The 17,669-nt window shown below is 48.2% G+C and overlaps 1 protein-coding gene across 3 annotated transcripts in view; it reads right to left on the bottom strand.

Moving 5' to 3' along the window:
• The window catches only part of DOCK5 (dedicator of cytokinesis 5), a 73,167-nt gene that overhangs the window by 7,768 nt on the left and 47,730 nt on the right, over positions 1-17,669 (bottom strand). Inside the window, exons 36-50 of one of the 3 annotated variants that reach the window (XM_086865203.1) lie at positions 17,206-17,246; positions 17,011-17,101; positions 16,106-16,225; positions 15,019-15,108; positions 14,161-14,265; positions 12,726-12,867; positions 10,132-10,213; positions 9,857-9,941; positions 9,391-9,477; positions 8,782-8,958; positions 6,506-6,589; positions 5,922-6,059; positions 4,485-4,651; positions 3,618-3,795; positions 907-1,045 (exon numbers count right to left, since the gene is read on the bottom strand). In XM_086865203.1, the coding sequence (XP_086721329.1) occupies positions 907-1,045; positions 3,618-3,795; positions 4,485-4,651; positions 5,922-6,059; positions 6,506-6,589; positions 8,782-8,958; positions 9,391-9,477; positions 9,857-9,941; positions 10,132-10,213; positions 12,726-12,867; positions 14,161-14,265; positions 15,019-15,108; positions 16,106-16,225; positions 17,011-17,101; positions 17,206-17,246 (1,726 nt within the window). Of the gene's footprint in view, positions 1-906; positions 1,046-1,068; positions 3,429-3,617; positions 3,796-4,484; positions 4,652-5,921; positions 6,060-6,505; positions 6,590-8,781; positions 8,959-9,390; positions 9,478-9,856; positions 9,942-10,131; positions 10,214-12,725; positions 12,868-14,160; positions 14,266-15,018; positions 15,109-16,105; positions 16,226-17,010; positions 17,102-17,205; positions 17,247-17,669 lie in introns of those variants that run through there. The other 2 variants (XM_086865204.1, XM_086865205.1) reach the window with 2 other exon arrangements.

Below are 17,669 nucleotides of genomic sequence, written 5' to 3'. Positions count from 1 at the left end.
TAATTTAGGCACAGAATTGATCCCCAACACCACGGGATGGGTGCAGCTCCCTCCTGGGGACCTGCTGGGGAATGCTTCTCCAGACCTGACTCGATGACTTTACAGCCATCCACACTGCCTGCACGTGCTGTTCTCCTCAGAGTTCATCAAACCTTCCCAAAATTCAGAGAATCTCAGCATGGGTGGGGTTGGAAGGACCTTAAATCCTAGCCAGTGCCACCCCTGCCATGGCAGGGACACCTCCCACTGTCCCAGGCTGCTCCAGCCTGGCCTTGGGCACTTCCAGGGATCCAGGGGCAGCCACAGCTGCTCTGGGAATTCCATCCCAACCCCTCCCCAGCCTCACAGGGAGGAATTTCTCCCCAAAATCCCATCTAACCCTCCCCTCTGGTAGTTTAGAAGTATTCCCCTATGTCCCATCACCCTGTGCAAAGTCCCTCCCCATCCTTCTTGTCCAGGCCAACACAGGAGAAAACAAGAAAGGAACTGAAAAACCCAGAAACCGTTCCCTGGAACTCCTCTGATGCACAGCTTCAACAAGTGATGTGCAAGGCACTCCCATCACATGGCAGAGATCTGGTCTTGATTTTCAATTCTGTCATCTGACAAAAATGACAGCCCCTGCTTTCCTGGGAAACAGAGGCAGGGGCACCTGGAATGTGCTGGGGCTCCAGAGGCAGCAGCTGGGGCTCAGCTCCCACTGTTTGTGCCCCAAACCCCGTCTGTAAAATGGAATAACAACATTGACCCCCAGAAACATTTTTAAATGCATTCCCATGGGATAAACCTTGATTTTCAAGATTTCCAACAGCCTCGAGGCACTGTCACGTGGCTTAGAGCAGATCCTCCCTCCCTCCCTCCCTCCCCAGCACAGAGTTCCCACAATATTCCAGCAGCAGGACTTACTGTGGGTCCGGGGGGTTTTGGGGGTGATGGGGGGAGGGCTGCAGGTGGCTGGCTGCAGTGAGGAGCCCTGCAGCAGGCTCAGCCTGGTGTCCCCCAGCTGCAGGCTCTTGGGTCTCTGCACCTTCCCTGCTGGGCCCTGCTGGGAACAGACACACAAACCTGCAGGTGAGCACAGCAGGGAACTCAGCTGGCAGGGACACTAACACCCAGCATGGGACAGGTGAGCACAGCCAGGTAACTCAGCTGGCAGGGACACTAACACCCAGCATGGGACAGGTGAGCACAGCCAGGTAACTCAGCTGGCAGGGACACTAACACCCAGCATGGGACAGGTGAGCACAGCAGGTAACTCAGAGCTGGCAGGGACACTAACACCCAGCATGGGACAGGTGAGCACAGCCAGGTAACTCAGCTGGCAGTGACACTAACACCCAGCATGGGACAGGTGAGCACAGCCAGGTAACTCAGCTGGCAGGGACACTAACACCCAGCATGGGACAGGTGAGCACAGCCAGGTAACTCAGCTGGCAGGGACACTAACACCCAGCATGGGACAGGTGAGCACAGCCAGGTAACTCAGCTGGCAGGGACACTAACACCCAGCATGGGACAGGTGAGCACAGCCAGGTAACTCAGCTGGCAGGGACACTAACACCCAGCATGGGACAGGTGAGCACAGCCAGGTAACTCAGAGCTGGCAGGGACACTAACACCCAGCATGGGACAGGTGAGCACAGCCAGGTAACTCAGAGCTGGCAGGGACACTAACACCCAGCCAGGGACAGGTGAGCACAGCCAGGTAACTCAGAGCTGGCAGTGACACTAACACCCAGCAGGGGACAGGTGAGCACCCCCAGCCAGGGACAGGTGAGCAGGAGTGACCCCTGCCCTGGCTCTGTGTTCCCAAGACACAGTCCAGCTTCCCCTGGCACTTCCTGAGCAGCAGCAATGGCAGTTAAATTAAGTCAATTTATTGATTGATTGATACAAGATTAAGGAGGGATTTCAGGATGCCACACTGAAAATCTGCTGCGGTTCTGGGAATAAACTTTGGAGGGGGGTGAAGGTGAGGTCTTCCCAAAAAATAAAGAAAAAATGAAATTCTGGCTGCAGGTCAGGGCTGCTGGTGCTGACTGAATCCTGCAGCTCCTGAGGGCTGTGAAATGAGTCTATTTGAGGCTTTACAGAGCAAATCCTTCTCATTTGGGAATCTGTATCCGGCTCCTTCCAGTTTAACACCCTTTGTGCTCTTCACTCAAACCACGAGGTCACCTCAGTGCGGCCCCAAAAGTTCAGTGCATGAATACTGGGGTCCTTTTAAATATCAATTCATTGCTTCCCAGGGCAGGCTGTCACTTGAGCACATAATTAAACTCTTTTCCAGGGATCAGCAGTTCAGGATTTAAGGGACCACACACGGGTGGATGTAAAACACACAAAGCCCAGGCAGTCTTTGCTTCCCTCTGGCTTTCCAGAAAATTCCTCTGTCCAACTCCTGTGCTCACTCTGGAGCCATGGAGCAGAGCAGCCATAAAAGCAGCTTTTCCTGGGCTTTGCAGTGTCCTGAAGCAGGACTGGAGCCCTGGAGTGCTCCTTCCCTTCAGAAATACTGGGGATTTCATCCAACAGCAATTCCAGAGGCAGAGGGCCAGGCCTCCTGCAGCACCAGCACCCACAACCCAAATTTTCCTGGGCTGGAAACTCTGCCAGTACCACTGACAGCACCCTGGAACCACACACCCCCTTCCTAGAAACACTCTACAGCCTCCAAGTGCTGGCAGCATCCCTCAGACCTGATAAGAACTCCTGAAAACAGATCAGCATCACCTGCCCCTGCCAGATCCAGCTGGAATTTGGGAGAGGAAAGGCCAACACAGGAATTGGTGTTTCCTCCTTATTGTGAAAAATGAGCCTGTGTTAAATCAGATTAGCAACCAAGTTAAGTGAGATTAGGAGCACTGAAATACCCAGGTGCCCAATTCCCTCAGCCTGAGGGTGTAGCACAGGTTTTGCTGAACAATATTTCAAACAGTAACACAGTTTTTATGTCCCTCAGGACAATATTTCAGGGTGTAAGACAGTTTTTGCATCCATCAGGACAATATCCCAGGGTCTAACACAGTTTTTATGCCCATGAGGACAATTTCCCAGGGTGGCCTCTACCTGGGACTGGAACAGAGCACAGCCTGGCAGATCCAGGCTGACCCAGATGTTGGTCAGGTCAGATCAGATCAGATCAGATCAGATCAGATCAGATCAGATCAGATGATCTGAGCCACCAGACCATCTCTTCCCAACTCCCAGGTCCATCTAAGGGGCCTGCACCTCCCAGGACATTTGATCTGTGCAGTGGTGCTGCCTGACAGCCACCCAACATCTGGCTGGGCAGCTGGATCCCTGCCTGCCTGAGGTTTTCCCTCCAACAGAACTGGGGTTTGCTGAGAGCACCCCAGGGCTCTGTTCAGCCCCTCCCTGGGCCACCAGTGCCTCCATCTGTACCTCCAGCCAAGCTGCAGTTGGGCCTGTGACACCAATTTTCCAAATTTAAAAAAAAAAGGGGAATTACTCAGATGACAGAGGCTCTTTGGTATTTGAATCCCTCCCAGTGTTTAATGAAGCTCCCCCTGCCCAGCATGGCTGAGAGCAATGGAAACACTCAGCTCCTGCTGTGGGTTTTATTACTGCTGTCATTATTGTGATGGTTTTCTTACCATTTTGGAAGTCAGTTCTGTTTCTGGCTCCTTCTCCACAATAACCTGAGACTTGCTAATGCTCCACTCCTTCCTCTTGAGTTTGCTAATCCTGTTGTCACCGTCGTCTTTCACGGGCAGCTCCTCAGCTCTGGAAGATGTGGATATTCTCCTCTCCAAGAGAGGCTCCAGGGTAGATCTGTGGCCCAAAAGAGAGAGGAAAAACATGAAACACGAGTCCATCAGGCATGGAAAGGACTGTTTGGTAAAAAGCTGTGACCTCTCAGCTTGTGTAAGGGATTGTTGTTAAAAGGTTGAGGCAGGACCATGGATTTTTCAGCGGGATTTGTGCTGTTAGCCCTGGAATTCTGAGTATTATGTGGTTTTTGTCCAGGGTGAAGTGTGATCTGCTTGCAGAGACACCCAGAGCTGCAGTTCATGCTCAGCCATGAGTCTCACTGACCTTGAACAAATCACCTGAACTCTGGTTATCCCAGCTGGGAAGTCAATGTGCTGCCAAGTGACAGCAGACAATGTCCAGGTGTGGCAGCTCCTTTCCAGGGAGACAGTGTGAACAAAGTGCTGGGTGCCTTATTCACCTCCTGGCTGACCAAAATAAACCACCCTGGATGCCTCACTCCTGGGAAACAGAGGCAGGGGGCACCTGGAACATGCTGGGACTCCAGGGGCAGCAGCTGGGGCTCAGCTCCCACAGTTTGTGCCCCAAACCCCCTCTGTTATAACAACAGAATAACATAATATAATAATATAACAGAATAACAACACCAACTCCCAGTAACATTTTTAAATGCATTCCTATGGAATAAACCTTGATTTTCAGAGTATCTGGTCCTGCCTAAGGCACACCCCCCCACCTCAACCACTGACCCGTCCGAGCCCGGCCTGGAGGAAGCACTGTCGGATGAGGTGGACGACGTGGAGGCCACAGATGAGGCCACAGAGGTGACCGAGAGCCTCCTGAGGGTGGAGGACATGATGTAGGGCAGCACCAGTGAGCCCGACCTGCTCGGCTTCCTCTCGGTCAGCGCTGGGGGCTGCAGGGAAACGAGAGGGGGAACACCCATGGCTATGAAAATTCAGAATTTTAGAAGCTTGTCATATGCTTAAACAAGTAGAGGGGACATAGAACACCCAGCAGAAAGAGTTTGTGACAAACCACACAGGAACTCAGCTGCCAGGTGTGAGAAATATGCCAAAACTCAGCAGAGCAGGACCTGGGTATTGTGGAAATATTGCCAAAACTCAGCAGAGCAGGACCTGGGTATTGTGAAAACCTGACAAAGCAGAAATCTGTGGCTCCAGAAACCAGCCAGGACCACACTTGTGGTTTTACTCTGGACAAGCTGACCTGGGAGAAAGCCAAAGCCCCACTAAGCCTGCCCAGAGACCAATCAGCAAACACTGAGGAAGACGTTCAGCTTTCATCCCAAAAAACCACCAAACCAGGAGGCATGGCAGCTAATTGGAATGGTATGAATTGTATGAGGCAAGAGAAAGCAGAGAATAGTGGGCAGGGAGGTGTGAGCCTGTGGGATCACTGTGCATTTACACCTGGAACCTGCCTTGAGCAGGTCCTCATGGTTTGGGATCCCCGGGTGCTCACAGCTGATGGAATTAAACAGATCTCTCTACAGTTTTGGTTGCCAAGTCCTGATTCCCAAAATGGAGTGGTGGCTGGGAAGGCCAACGGTTGGGATCAGGAAGGGGGTGGCCAGCAGGAGCAGGGCAGGGATTGTCCCCTGTGCTCAGCACTGGGGAGGCCACAGCTTGAGGGCTGGGCCCAGTTCCAGGCCCCCCAGTTTAGGAAGGGCATGGAGGGGCTGGGGTGAATCCAGGGAAGGGAACTGGGAAGAGGCCCCATGAGGGGCTGAGGGAGCTGGGAAAGGGGCTCAGCCTGGAGAAAAGGAGGCTCAGGGGGAATTTCTGTCTCTGCACAGCTCCCTGACAGGAGGGGACAGCCAGGGGGATTTGGGATCTTATCCCAGGGAACAGGGACAGGAGGAGAGGGAACGGCCTCAGGCTGGGCAGGGGAGCTCAGGGAAGTTCAGCAGCAGGAACTTCCCCATGCAAAGGGAACTTGGAACTACCCAAGGAGGTTTGGATCCCCATCCCTGGAGGTGTCCAAGGAACTCCTGGAGGTGGCGAGGTGGGGATCAGACACAGCTGGGACTCAATGGTCTCAAAGCTCTTTCCCAACCCTGATGATTCTGGGGCTCCATGACACCCCCTCACACCCACCCATGGGTGGAAAAGGGGAAGTTGGGTTCCTCTGGGGCAAAACATGGAAAAACCAGGTTCTCTCACCAGACTTATGACCCCATACTGCGTCTCCACCTTCCTCCTGAGCTCCCTGAAGCAGGCTGTGAGCCTCTCGTGCAGGGGCCTCAGCTGCTCCGTCAGCTTTTCCCCGTGGATCCGGATCCCCTCTGCCAGGAGAGGCATCTGAGGAAGGGTGGGAGGAAGGAGCACGATGAGCTGCAGGAGTACAAACCAACCCTCCCGCTCCCCAGAGTGCCAGCGGAACAGCTCAGATATAACTGAGAATTTGAAAATTAAAAATTTGAAAAGTAAAAATTAAATCAGATAAAAATTAAAGGTTTTAAATCAAGGTGGTTTGGGCTTGCAGAGGGGAAAATAAACAGTGACACAGCAAGGGAGCTCAGCTGCTGACTCAGAGCTGGTGACAGAGAGGGGATTTCTGTGCTGGAGCTCAAGGTGTCGAACAAACATCAACATTTTGATGGGATGGGATTTGGAGCAGTGGGTGCTGTCCCTGCCCATGGCAGGGGTGGCACTGGGTGGGATTTAAGGTCCCTTCCCACCCAAACCATTCCAGGATTCTGTGATTCCCTCTTCCCCACTTCCCCAGCTCTTTCCCAATTCCATACCTGTATAGCAATCTGCTGCTTGAGCAGCTCGATTTTGTCTTGATCTTCGGGATGTTCTTGGAGATATTTCTCTGTGAAGAACGCCTGGAAGAACAGAGAGAAGGTGACACAGGTGACACAGACACTGCTCCTCAGGCAGCTCCGAGGGGAAGATCCTTTAAAAGCAATTCACTGCCATTATTCTTCATATTAAACCCAAGTTTTGCTGCACTAAGCTGAGACACAAAGAACCGGTTGGGAAAAGGGAACAAAACCCACTTCTAAAAATACATTTTTTTCCAGTGAAACACGTGGAAAAGCAGTCACTGCATCAAAAAGGTTTCGCCCAGTCCTGATCACTTTCTCACAAACCAGCACATATTTGAATAACTGAGGTTCCATCACTTCTACTCTTCACTAAAATGCAAGAGGCAGGCCCAAAACCTCAAGCTCTGACTTGAAAAAGCCTCTTTATTTTCCAGCAGTCAGTGCCCCACAGCACACAAGGACACCCAGACCACTCAGCTGCTCCGAGGAGAGCAGGGCAGCTCCTGCTACAATTTCCCGATTTCAGCCCTTAAATCCCTCATTTTCACCTGGGGCTGGTTACAAAGAAATAGAAATAATGACCAGACTGGGAACAGGGCTCCCAGCTTCCTTCAACAAAGCACCTTTAGTCTCCACTTCTCCTAGGTTTACTTTTAATCAGCAGAATCTGGTCTTGGTTTGAAGTTGACCACAAATCCACTTTCCTGGACTGAAAACTTAAAATTGTGCCAATTCCCATGATGTATCCCATTGAAATGGATCCCAACTCCTGGTCAGAATAATTTTATTTTTTTTCCTAGATAAACCCCCTAATAAGTTTTTCATTTGCTTCTCTGAGCTATTTTAGCCTCTGAATATATTTTTTTTACTTCTGTAAAACCGGACCGTGGTACAAGTTTATAGGGCTGGGGGTTTAATCCTGAACAGGATGGAGGTGAGCCTGGGAAAGGGCTGTTGGGTTGGTCCCAGAGGATTTTCCTTGAAAGTGCTTAATTATTGCAAGAGGAAAGATGTTAAAAACCCCAGCTTTGGCTTTTGGCTACAATGAAAGAATCAAAATCCAGATTTTAGCCTCCCACAAAAGCTAAATGTTCTGCACTGAGCTGCAGCTGAAATAGGAAAATATGAACCAGAAATGAGTATTTCCAGATGTGGCTGCAGAGACTTTGTGTTTTCTAGTTTTAACTGCTTTCCCACTTCCGTAATTCTAAACTTGATGTCAACCTTAATTCAGAAAATGGGAGGATTTCAGGGCCAAATTCAGCCCTGGCAAAGCATTCAAATTGCTCTGGAATCAGCAGAGTTAGGCCCCAGAACAATCAGCCCCTCTCCCAATTAACTCCTGCAGCTCTTTTCATGGGGCTGGGGCACAGCTGAGGAGGGTTAAATGTGTTTTACCACATTTCCCCCAGCTCGTGGAAACAAGCAGCGCGTTCTGTGCTGGGAATTCCATCATTAGGTGCAGGGAATCAGCAGCTCAAGTTAAACATCACAACAAAAGAGCAACCTACGCTGCTCAAGTGAAGTCAGCTGAGTAAACCAGTACAGGAAATGCTGCTTTTTTCCTGAATTGTTTGCTCTGTCGCAAGGCTCCAAGGACAGAGAGGTTGCTGGCAAGAGGAAGCCTCTTTTGCCTTGTCATTCCCTGCTAATACACAGGAGAAACGCCAGGTTCTGCCTGTTCTCTGTTACTGGAGCACCTCTGTGCCCCACAGGGCAGGAACAGGTTCCTCTCCCACTGCAGAGGAGCTGGATCCTGCCCTGGCCCCGAGCCTGAGCCCTTCCAGCTCGCTGCAAACCTGCCCTCTGCTCTTTTCTGCTCCTGTCCAAGCTGTGCACGCCCAGACCCAGCAAGGGCCGTGTCTGGGACAGCTGGAAGCGGAACTGATCCTGTTGGGTCCTGCCCAAGCCCTCCTCAGCACAGAGGAACAGGAGAAGTCACACAGTCTTGTGTCCTCCTTTAAGGACCAGGCTGCTCCGAGCCCCATCCAGCCTGGCCTTGGGCACGTCCTGGGATGCAGGGGCAGCCACAGCTGCTCTGGGAATTCCATCCCAGCCAGGAATTCCTTCCCAATATCCCATCTGACAGTTTGAAGTCATTCCCTGTATCCTGTCCCTCCATCCCTTGTCCCCAGCCCCTCTCCAGCTCTCCTGGAGCCCCTTCAGGCCCTGCAAGGGGCTCTGAGCTCTCCCTGGGGCTTTCCCTGCTCAAGGTGAGCTTTCCAGCCCTGCAGAGGATGTGCCCAGACCTTTTCATAGTTGGTGTATCCACCCATGACAGCAGGGTCCACGATGCCGTTGAGCAGCATGGACAGGGGGTGCACGGGCAGGCTCCGGTCCCACGTGTGCTGCTGGACAATGTTAGTGATCTTCTCATTGGTGAGCTCCATGGTTTCGATGGCGTTCTCGAGGGGGCTGATCTCCTCCTGAGGGAGGGAAGAAGCAGAATGAACCTACTGCAGAGTCACAGAATAAGCCTTTCAAACCTTCATTCCATTTTTAGGGAGAAATTGTTGCCTGGGAGGGTGGGGAGGGGCTGGGATGGAATTCCCAGGGGAGCTGTGGCTGCCCTTGGATCCCTGGAAGTGCCCAAGGCCAGGCTGGAGCACCTGGGACAGTGGGAGCTGTCCCCACCCATGGCAGGGATGGCACTGGATGATTTTAAGCTCCTCCCAACCCAAACCAGTCTGGGATTCCATAGTTCTGTGATTTATTCCTCTCCACTGAGTAAGAAGCTAAATAATTTGCTTTTATCTGTGCCACATTCAACAGTGCAAGGACTGGAATTCCCAAGTGTTCCAAGGCTTTATTCAATGGGGATTGGAGAGGAGGAGATCCAGCCCCAGTGGAGAACTCACCGTCGTGACCTGTTTGACCTCAAACCACTTGAGGATGCCTGGAAAGGAATAAGCTGTCGTGTAGGTTGTCCTTTCTATCCACATGTTCTGCTCAGAGAAGGAAAATAAAAGGATATCTGAGATGTAAGGGAAATATTGGTCTTGCAACTCAACTCTCTCCTGAGTGGAATGAGGCTTCCAGAACAAGCTGGCAGGAATTCCACGGCCATTCCCACCTTCCCCGGCTGGGATGGAGCCCCACACTGGGCTCACACAACACCATGTGGGTGGATTTCTGATGGGTGCTGGATGTTAAAATTCCAGCTGTGGAGCCCCTTGGCATCACCCCCAACCTCAGGTGGAGGCTGCAATTCCCTCTGTGCCTCCTGCTTTTTTAATTCCCAAGCTCTTGTGGCCACAGGGAGAGGGAAAAGGTGAGACTGGTCAAAATGCCACCGACAAAACAAAGAGAAGGCAAAGGACTCACAGCAAACTCGTTGTCTGGATCCTTCTCTCCTTTCCTGATGGGTCTGGAGTGGGTGAATTGCTGCACCTCATTGGCTCTGTAGTAGCTGGGAAGAGGTAGAGTAAAAAGGTGATTTTTCTCATCTCCCATCCTCCTCACTTGAGTGTTCGAGTAGCTCCCCACGGTTTGTGGGGAGGAATTTACGGTTTACACGAGGCATGGAGGCACAGCACCTCGTGCCCAGGTTCGTGGGGAAAACTCAAGCAAAATAGTGAGGGAAAAGAAAAATAAATTACTTTAAGATCTGTTCAGGAACAGGTTTATCTTTGTAATGAGGTGGCAGGTTCATCACAGGCTTTACAATGAAGCACTGCACATCTGAGCAGCAGGGGTTAAGGATGAAAACCTAGGAACCCTTTTGGGAAAACAGGAGAGGGAGAGAAAAACCCTTCCTGCTTCCATTGTCAGACTTTCCCACAACTCCCTGTGCTCTTGTTAAGTGTTTTCCTTCAAACCTGGCTAATTCATCACCCATCACAGGCATTATGCTGCATCTTTTAGGCTCCTTGTGAATTAAAAACCCAAAAAGAAAAGGACTTAATATACATAATATAGAAATACATCTAATATATAGAAAATATATATATATATATAATATAAATATATATTATATACTTCAAAATATTTATATTATATACACTTATGTTTATATTATATATTTATATAATATAAATAAACATAATATATAATAGATATTATATATTATATGAAAAATATTTCTATATAATATATATATAAAATAGAAATATATGTATAAATACAAATATATACATAAATATAAAAATATAAATAAATAAATATATCTATATATTTGTATATATAAAAATATAAAAGTAATAATCATGGAATGGTTTGTGCCACCTCCTGCCATGGACAGGGACAACTTCCACTATCCCAGGGTGCTCCAGCCTGGCCTTGGACACTCCCAGGTGCTGCAATTCCCTGGTGAAAATGCCTGGGAATCCTGGGCACCACTGATTTCTACTGTGGGAGACCAGAAAAAGGGCAGTGGGGTTCTGTGGATGCCTCTGGCTCTCCTCTCACCCCAGTTTTTTACCAGAGGCTGCAGCTCCTTCCCTCCCACTTTTTAGATTCATGAAACCAACTGAACAAAGGAATTGCTTCATCCTCAGCTTTTGCACCTGTGAATAATGACAGGCGTTAAAAAAATCTTACTAATTGCATCCCCAAGCACAGCAGCTTATGTTCCATCAGAATTCTGCTTTAAGGACTGTGCTGAGGCTTTACAGGAGCAAAAACCTGGCTGGAAAAGCAAAGCTTAGCCAAGGTGCTCAGGAGATGATTTCTGTGAGTGCCCTGCTCTCTGAGGTGGCAGTGGGGGGCTAAGGCAGCCCCCACACATCCTTTAATTCACTAAGGCTGCTCTGAGGAACATTCTGAGAGCCCAAGTCACCCTGCCCACAGAGAGAAGCCAAAGCTGAGCCCAAAAGCACAGAGCCAGGTTAGCTCAGGCTCAGAGCCCCAGCTGATGAATTCTGTGTCAGGAGAGCTCGGTGCCCCAGCACCCAGATGGGGCAGGGAACCTCTGAGGCTCAGCACAGCTCACCTGGCAGCCACAAAACATTATTACCAAAAAATGAACGAGGTATTTTGTCATAAAAGAGAAGAAAAAACAACCTAAAGAAATAAAAAAGAGCCTGAGGCAATGGAGGTTAAAGGAGCCTGAAAGTTAAAGCAACCCCAGAAGCAGCAAGGTCTGCCTAACACAACAGAGATCTGGGCACTCCTCATCTACTCAGGAGGTGCTTGTGGGAGTCCAAGGAGAACCTGTCCCAAATCCAAGCCCTGCAGCTGCTCCCTCCATCCCAGGGCTGTGCCAGAGTCCCGGAACCCAACACCCCCAAACCTTCGGGACGGTTTAGATCTGCATCCAAATTCTGCAGCTCGGCTTCATCCCGAGCCAGAAACATCAGAACAAACACAAACAGATGCAAAGGAAGCAGCTGAAACAAAGCAGCAACAGAAGAGGCATTTTTGATACCAAGTTTGGTCTTGAATGGATTTTAATTTCCTATGTGGATTCAGCGCTTGGCAGCAGGATTGCAGAGGAGCATCTGCTAGCACTGCCTGGGCTGGGCCTCTGTGCACTGGGTTTGAGGGCCAAAATGGACCTGCAGATCCTCCAGCCTGGCCTGGTGAGCACAGGCTGGAAGCCCAGGAATTTGGTTTTCCTAGCATGCACCCTCCAGGAGCCACAGACTGAAATCTCTGGCAGGAATCTGGAGCATCTCCACTGGCTCACACAACTCAGAGGATCTTAAGGCTGGTGGGGAGCTTGGGACACAGCTTGGAATCCCACCAGCAAGGGGCAAAATAGGAATTAAAAAATAGTTAGGGCTCTGAACCCAACAACTTTCAGTGATATCATCACTTCACACTTTTTACAAAGGGACTTTCAGGGGAAAAAACCACACAAACCCCAGCACTTCATAAACGCTAATGGAGTGCGAGGAAGAAGGGAATACCCTTCACTTTTCATCCCACTTTCACAGGCTGCATTTCACATCTTTCACCCAGAAATACCCAGCTGGGTCCCCACATGGCCAGAGCAGTCAGCACCACCTGCGTGAGAACACGGGAAATCCTCCCTGCAATCTGCTCCTCGCCCTGACAGCAACTTGTTTAACTCTGACAGCCCCAGGCAGCCTTTAAATCCACCCTTACAGCTCTGGACAGCCCCATTTTCACACCCAGGGCCTGCCTGGAGCAAGAATCCCCTCGCTCATCGTTCCTGCTGTTCACCAGCTGCCTTCTCGTGGGGAAGAGGCAGCTCTGGGCTGCACCAAAATGCCCCAAACCCAAAAGATACACTGTTTGGGGGAAGCCTTGATCTCTTCTGCTGGAGGGGCTGTGCTGGTCATCTTCTCAGCACTGGGGAACTGGGTCAGCAGCTTCAGGTTAAAATCCTCCCTCCGCTCGTACTCCTTGCCACGGTAGATGAACATCTTGTTCTGTGGGCAGAAGGAAAAGGGAATTAAAATTCAACAATGTAGTGGGACAGAGCACTCCAAATCTGCCCCCCCAGAGCTGGTTTAGGGGAAGGGTTGATCCCAGCTGGACAGAAAAGGTGGGGGAAGGAACATGAGCTGGAATGAGGGCACAGCAACTCCCAGGAGCCAGGCCTGGCAAGGAGAACCTCAGATTTGCCTAAAAAAATCCATTGCTCCACAGAGAATCATCAAACAGAGTTGGAAAGGAGCTTTTAAAGGCCACCTGCAAGGAGCAGGGACATCCTCAAGCAGGTGCTGATGGCCACACAAACACATCCCAGAGTCAGTGAGCTGCTCACACCTCCCAGCACTCACAGGCTCAACACAGGCAATCTCAGCCAGGAGCTGGGTTTTAGTAACAGAATAAATGTGCCAAGAAATTCCTAAATACAGGGACCTGCCTGCCAGCCCCTGCTGGGAGCTCCCTGAGGGGTGTCCCTGGGCACAGGTGGGAATTTTACCTCCACCCACAATGTCCAGTTTTGCTCTACACACCCAAAACCAGACCATGGCCGATTATTTTTCCACCTAGCAGTGGTTTCTGGAAGGGATGGGTTCCAAAACATGACTTGGAGTTGAAAGCCTTCCATGCCATCTCCTCACACAGTTCTAATTTAATACTCTTCTCATTTTTTAAGCCTGGCTTCTGCTGAAGACCAGAATTTCAAACAGTTCCAGTCTAAGAAGGTAAAAGGACCTGGGTTTTAAATAACAGGAATATTTTCAGCCTTGTTGACCCGGGATCTGTGTTATTTCTGTCCTCCACACAGGTCCAGCAGTGCTCAGCTGCTTAAATAAGAAGCACCTTTGCACTTGAATTCTTCTGTGTGGGACAAACTCTCCCTGATCACTGAAATGATCCGTGTCCTGAAAATTTGGTTGACTGAGGCTGAAAAGCAATGGGATAAATTCTTAACAGGCTGAACATTTTCTAACAGCAACAATCACATTCCAGAGGGAGCACAAATATGAAAGGTAAATTCTGTTTAAATCCATAGAAGAACTTATCAATCGTCTAAAAAACCTATTTACTGTAACACCCCAACCCCACTCGAGCTGGTAACACAAAAAATTTCATCTCTGACTCGTCTCTTTTTAGACTCTGAAATGCTCTGAAACACTCCTGGGATTTAGATCTGTCAGTGCCACTGCAAGAAAAAAGAGTTTGGCACTGGATTTTCTTGGAAGCTCTGCAAAAGTTGTGACTTTTAGGGTCTCCAGCACTGCAGAGGTTGGGTGGGGAAGGATCCTTACCCGCAGGAAAGAGGGAAAACCCTGTCCATAGTATCCCACAGCAAAGTACTCGGGCTGAGGTCTCATGGCCTTCATGATATTCTCATAAAAAGTAGCTCTTTTTTTCTGGAAAAGAAAACAACACCACACTTTCACTTTGGAATACTCCAGGACACTGCCAGCTCACGTTCCCAGGAACAATTCCTGATCTCTGAGCTCTGCCCTCAGAACACACTTTGCAATTGCTTTTTTGATGCAGTCTCTCATCCTTATCCATTTACTTGATTAAATATTTGCTTTGTCTGGGCCTGAACCAACTTTATTTCCTGGTCTGCAGACATGAGAACAACGCCATGGCTTTTAGGATTCCAGGATACTTGAAATCCTTCACTGTGGGAAAACAAATGAAATATAAATATATTCTGAAAGTGAGCAGAAACAAATGGTGACAAATGTCAGAGAACTGGCAGAAATAAAACTGGGCAGATGATTCTGCTATGAAAGAACATAAAGACCATCTGCTTCCATCCTTAACCACTAAAAAGCAGAATTCAGAGCCAAGAGGATTCTATAGCTCTGTGTTCATGCCCAGAGCTTTTACCACAGAAATAATAAGGTGAAGAGATTTATGGAGCCTGAAAACACACCTTGGCTGTTCCTTCACTTGGTTAAAATCAAGAATTCTAAACATCTGCACAATGCATTATCATGCTAATTAGAAATGATGAAAATATTTATTCTACTACTAACCTCTACAAAGCCACAGGGTTAAGTTGGTTTGTTTGTCTTTAACATGAATTTATTTTAGGCTTATCCTGCTTGAACAGTATTAATTTAAGCAGTCAGCAGCCTGTTGGAAATGGAGAAAAAAAGCCTTACCAGGAGATTACCCAGTCCCTCGTAGTCAAAGACCTTGTTTTCATACATATCAGCCAGCTCCTTGCTCAGCTGAATGGCTTTTTCCCACATCTCCAGGGAGGGTGAGGACGGGCAGGAGGAGGAGGAAGAGCACAAGCAACATGAAAGACTCAGTTAAAAGCCTTCATTAGCACAGACAGGTAAACAAAAATGCAGCTGATTTTAATTCAGGCACTCCTTTCATGCTCTGCCAGGTTTCCCTCAGACTCTGCTGTGCATTTTTCCTTTTGCAGGGATTATTACAGTCATACAGATCTCGTGGTTTGGAGATCTGAGAGTGAGTTACAAAGCCAGGTCTCCACTGAGATCCTGACAGGACAAACGGGGCTCTGGCAGGAGGAATGACAGGTCTGAACAGCAGAGAGAGAAGCCCAGGAGATCTTGGACAGGGGCTCCTTGGGTTTGTCTCACCATGGAATCATGGAATTTGGGTGAAAAGGGACCTGAAAGCCCAGAGCCACCCCTGCCATGGCCAGGACACCTCCCCCTGTCCCAGGCTGCTCCAGCCTGGCCTTGGACACTCCCAGGGACCCAGGAACAGCCACAGCTGCTCTGGGAATTTCATCCCAGCCCCTCACAGGGAGGAATTCCTTCCCAAGATCCCATCTAAATTCCCTTATTTCAGCTTAAAGCCATTCAGCCCTGGCAGAAACCTCTCTCCAAGGAGCAGCTCCCAGGACAGTGCAGCCAGGGAAGCCTCTCTCCCTGCAATCCCAAAAACCTGAGCCACTCCCAGGGGCAGGAAGGAAAACACCTGCTCTGTTCCAATCTACCCAGAACCTTGAATAGCTTCACTTTCCAGACACTCTTTGGTCATTTTTTAATTCAGTTAATTTTATTAATTATTTAAATATCTTCAGACAAGCACATGCCCTGCTGATGGCAGTGCTGAGATTTCCATCAAAATCCCAGCCTGGTGTGGAACCACATCTGCTTTTACCCTTTTAACCAAGCCCCACCACAAGCCCTGAGCCAAGAATCCACCAGGAAGGAAATCCTAAATGCAAACCAAAGCAGATTTGCTGCTGGAACAGGGTGAGACTCTCACCTTGCCCCTGTCAAAGAAGGAGATGATCTCCTGGTAGAGTTTCTCCTTGAGCTCCTGCTGGGAGTACACGTAGTAGCTGTCCCTCTGCAGCAGGTGGGGGACACAGGGCTTCTCTGACCACTGGAACAGGGAAAAAGGCAAAGGTGAAAGAACTGGAACATTTCCAGAGAAATTCTTACAGTGGGTGACTCAAATCTCTCATTGCTGCAGGAGGACGTAACAAACTGATGCTAATAATTACTTTAATCATTATTATTTAATTATATAGTATTTATTGTATTTATGTAATTCATTGTAATTATATATCAATATATTAATATTAACATAACTATTAATATATTTCTATTAATTATAATGATATATAATATATTTCTATATAATTCATTATTTCTATTATTATTCATTCTAATGAATCATTATCTGTTTATATTATTTTAGATATTTTACTATATACAATTATTATATATTATATGTACATCATTATTTCTCATTACAATTATTATATTTTATATGTCTATTATTATTTCTCATTATATGTAAATATATAATTTTATATATATAATTATATATTTTACATATAAAAATATATACATATATATAAATATAAAAATCTATATAAATATATAAAATATATATTTTATATAAAGTATATTTATATGTATAAAATACATAAATATATACAAAATATATAAAAATCTCTATAAATATCTAAAAATGTAAATATAAATATATATAAATATATAAAAATATATCATTATTTTGCTGCGGAATCTGCAAGACTCTGACACCCCTCAATGACCACTGGTTGACCACATGATTCAAAGTCACATTAAATACAGAAAACAAAAAGCAATTTGATTATTCTGAGTTGTTTGTGCCTCATTTCACTCCAAACCCTGGGATACCTGGAGCAGCTCAGCGTGCAGGAGCAGGGTGTAGGCAGCCTCGGTGAAGTTCTCACAGTCTGTGTGCAGGTCCCTGAGCTTGTACAGATACCTGAGCAAGGCAAAAGCAATTCCTTGATGGGAAGGACTCCTGTATCCAAGGGAGCACTGAGGGGAAAAAAGGTTTTTCCAGGCTCTTGGAGGGACACAGCCTACCTGATGTAAATGTCCTCTCGCTTCTTCTCCTTGTAAAAATTCTGCCAACAACAGAAAAAGTCAAACACTGGCAATGTAGAGCACCACAGAGCTGCAGAATTATCTCTAGACAGAGTGGTTTTAGGTATTTCAGGGATATTTGCTGTCATTTTGGCAGCTCAGGTAGATCCAGCCCTTCATACTGGGGGGCACCAGCACCACCAAAAAAGGGACAGATCAGAGAAATCACTTGTCTCAAGTGGGAACAGGGATCCCAACCATCAGCCAGGCATCTCCTCTGCCCGTGTTCCAGGCTTCCAGATTTTGGACTCTCCATCTTTCTGTGCTTATTGCTTCGGAGCCTGACTTGGGCACATCATTAACCAAAAATGGCAGGAGGAATTCATTCAAATCCTGCCCTTGATCAAAAACAATCCCAAGGGGGTCTAGAAAAGCCATGGGGAGAGGTCCCCAGCCCAGGGGAG

The sequence above is a fragment of the Cyanistes caeruleus genome, chromosome 29 (assembly GCF_971803275.1).
Source record: "Cyanistes caeruleus chromosome 29, bCyaCae1.hap1.1, whole genome shotgun sequence".
Taxonomy (NCBI): domain Eukaryota; kingdom Metazoa; phylum Chordata; class Aves; order Passeriformes; family Paridae; genus Cyanistes; species Cyanistes caeruleus.
Note: the sequence above shows the minus strand (reverse complement) of the source record. Positions and strands in the feature narration are given on the sequence as shown.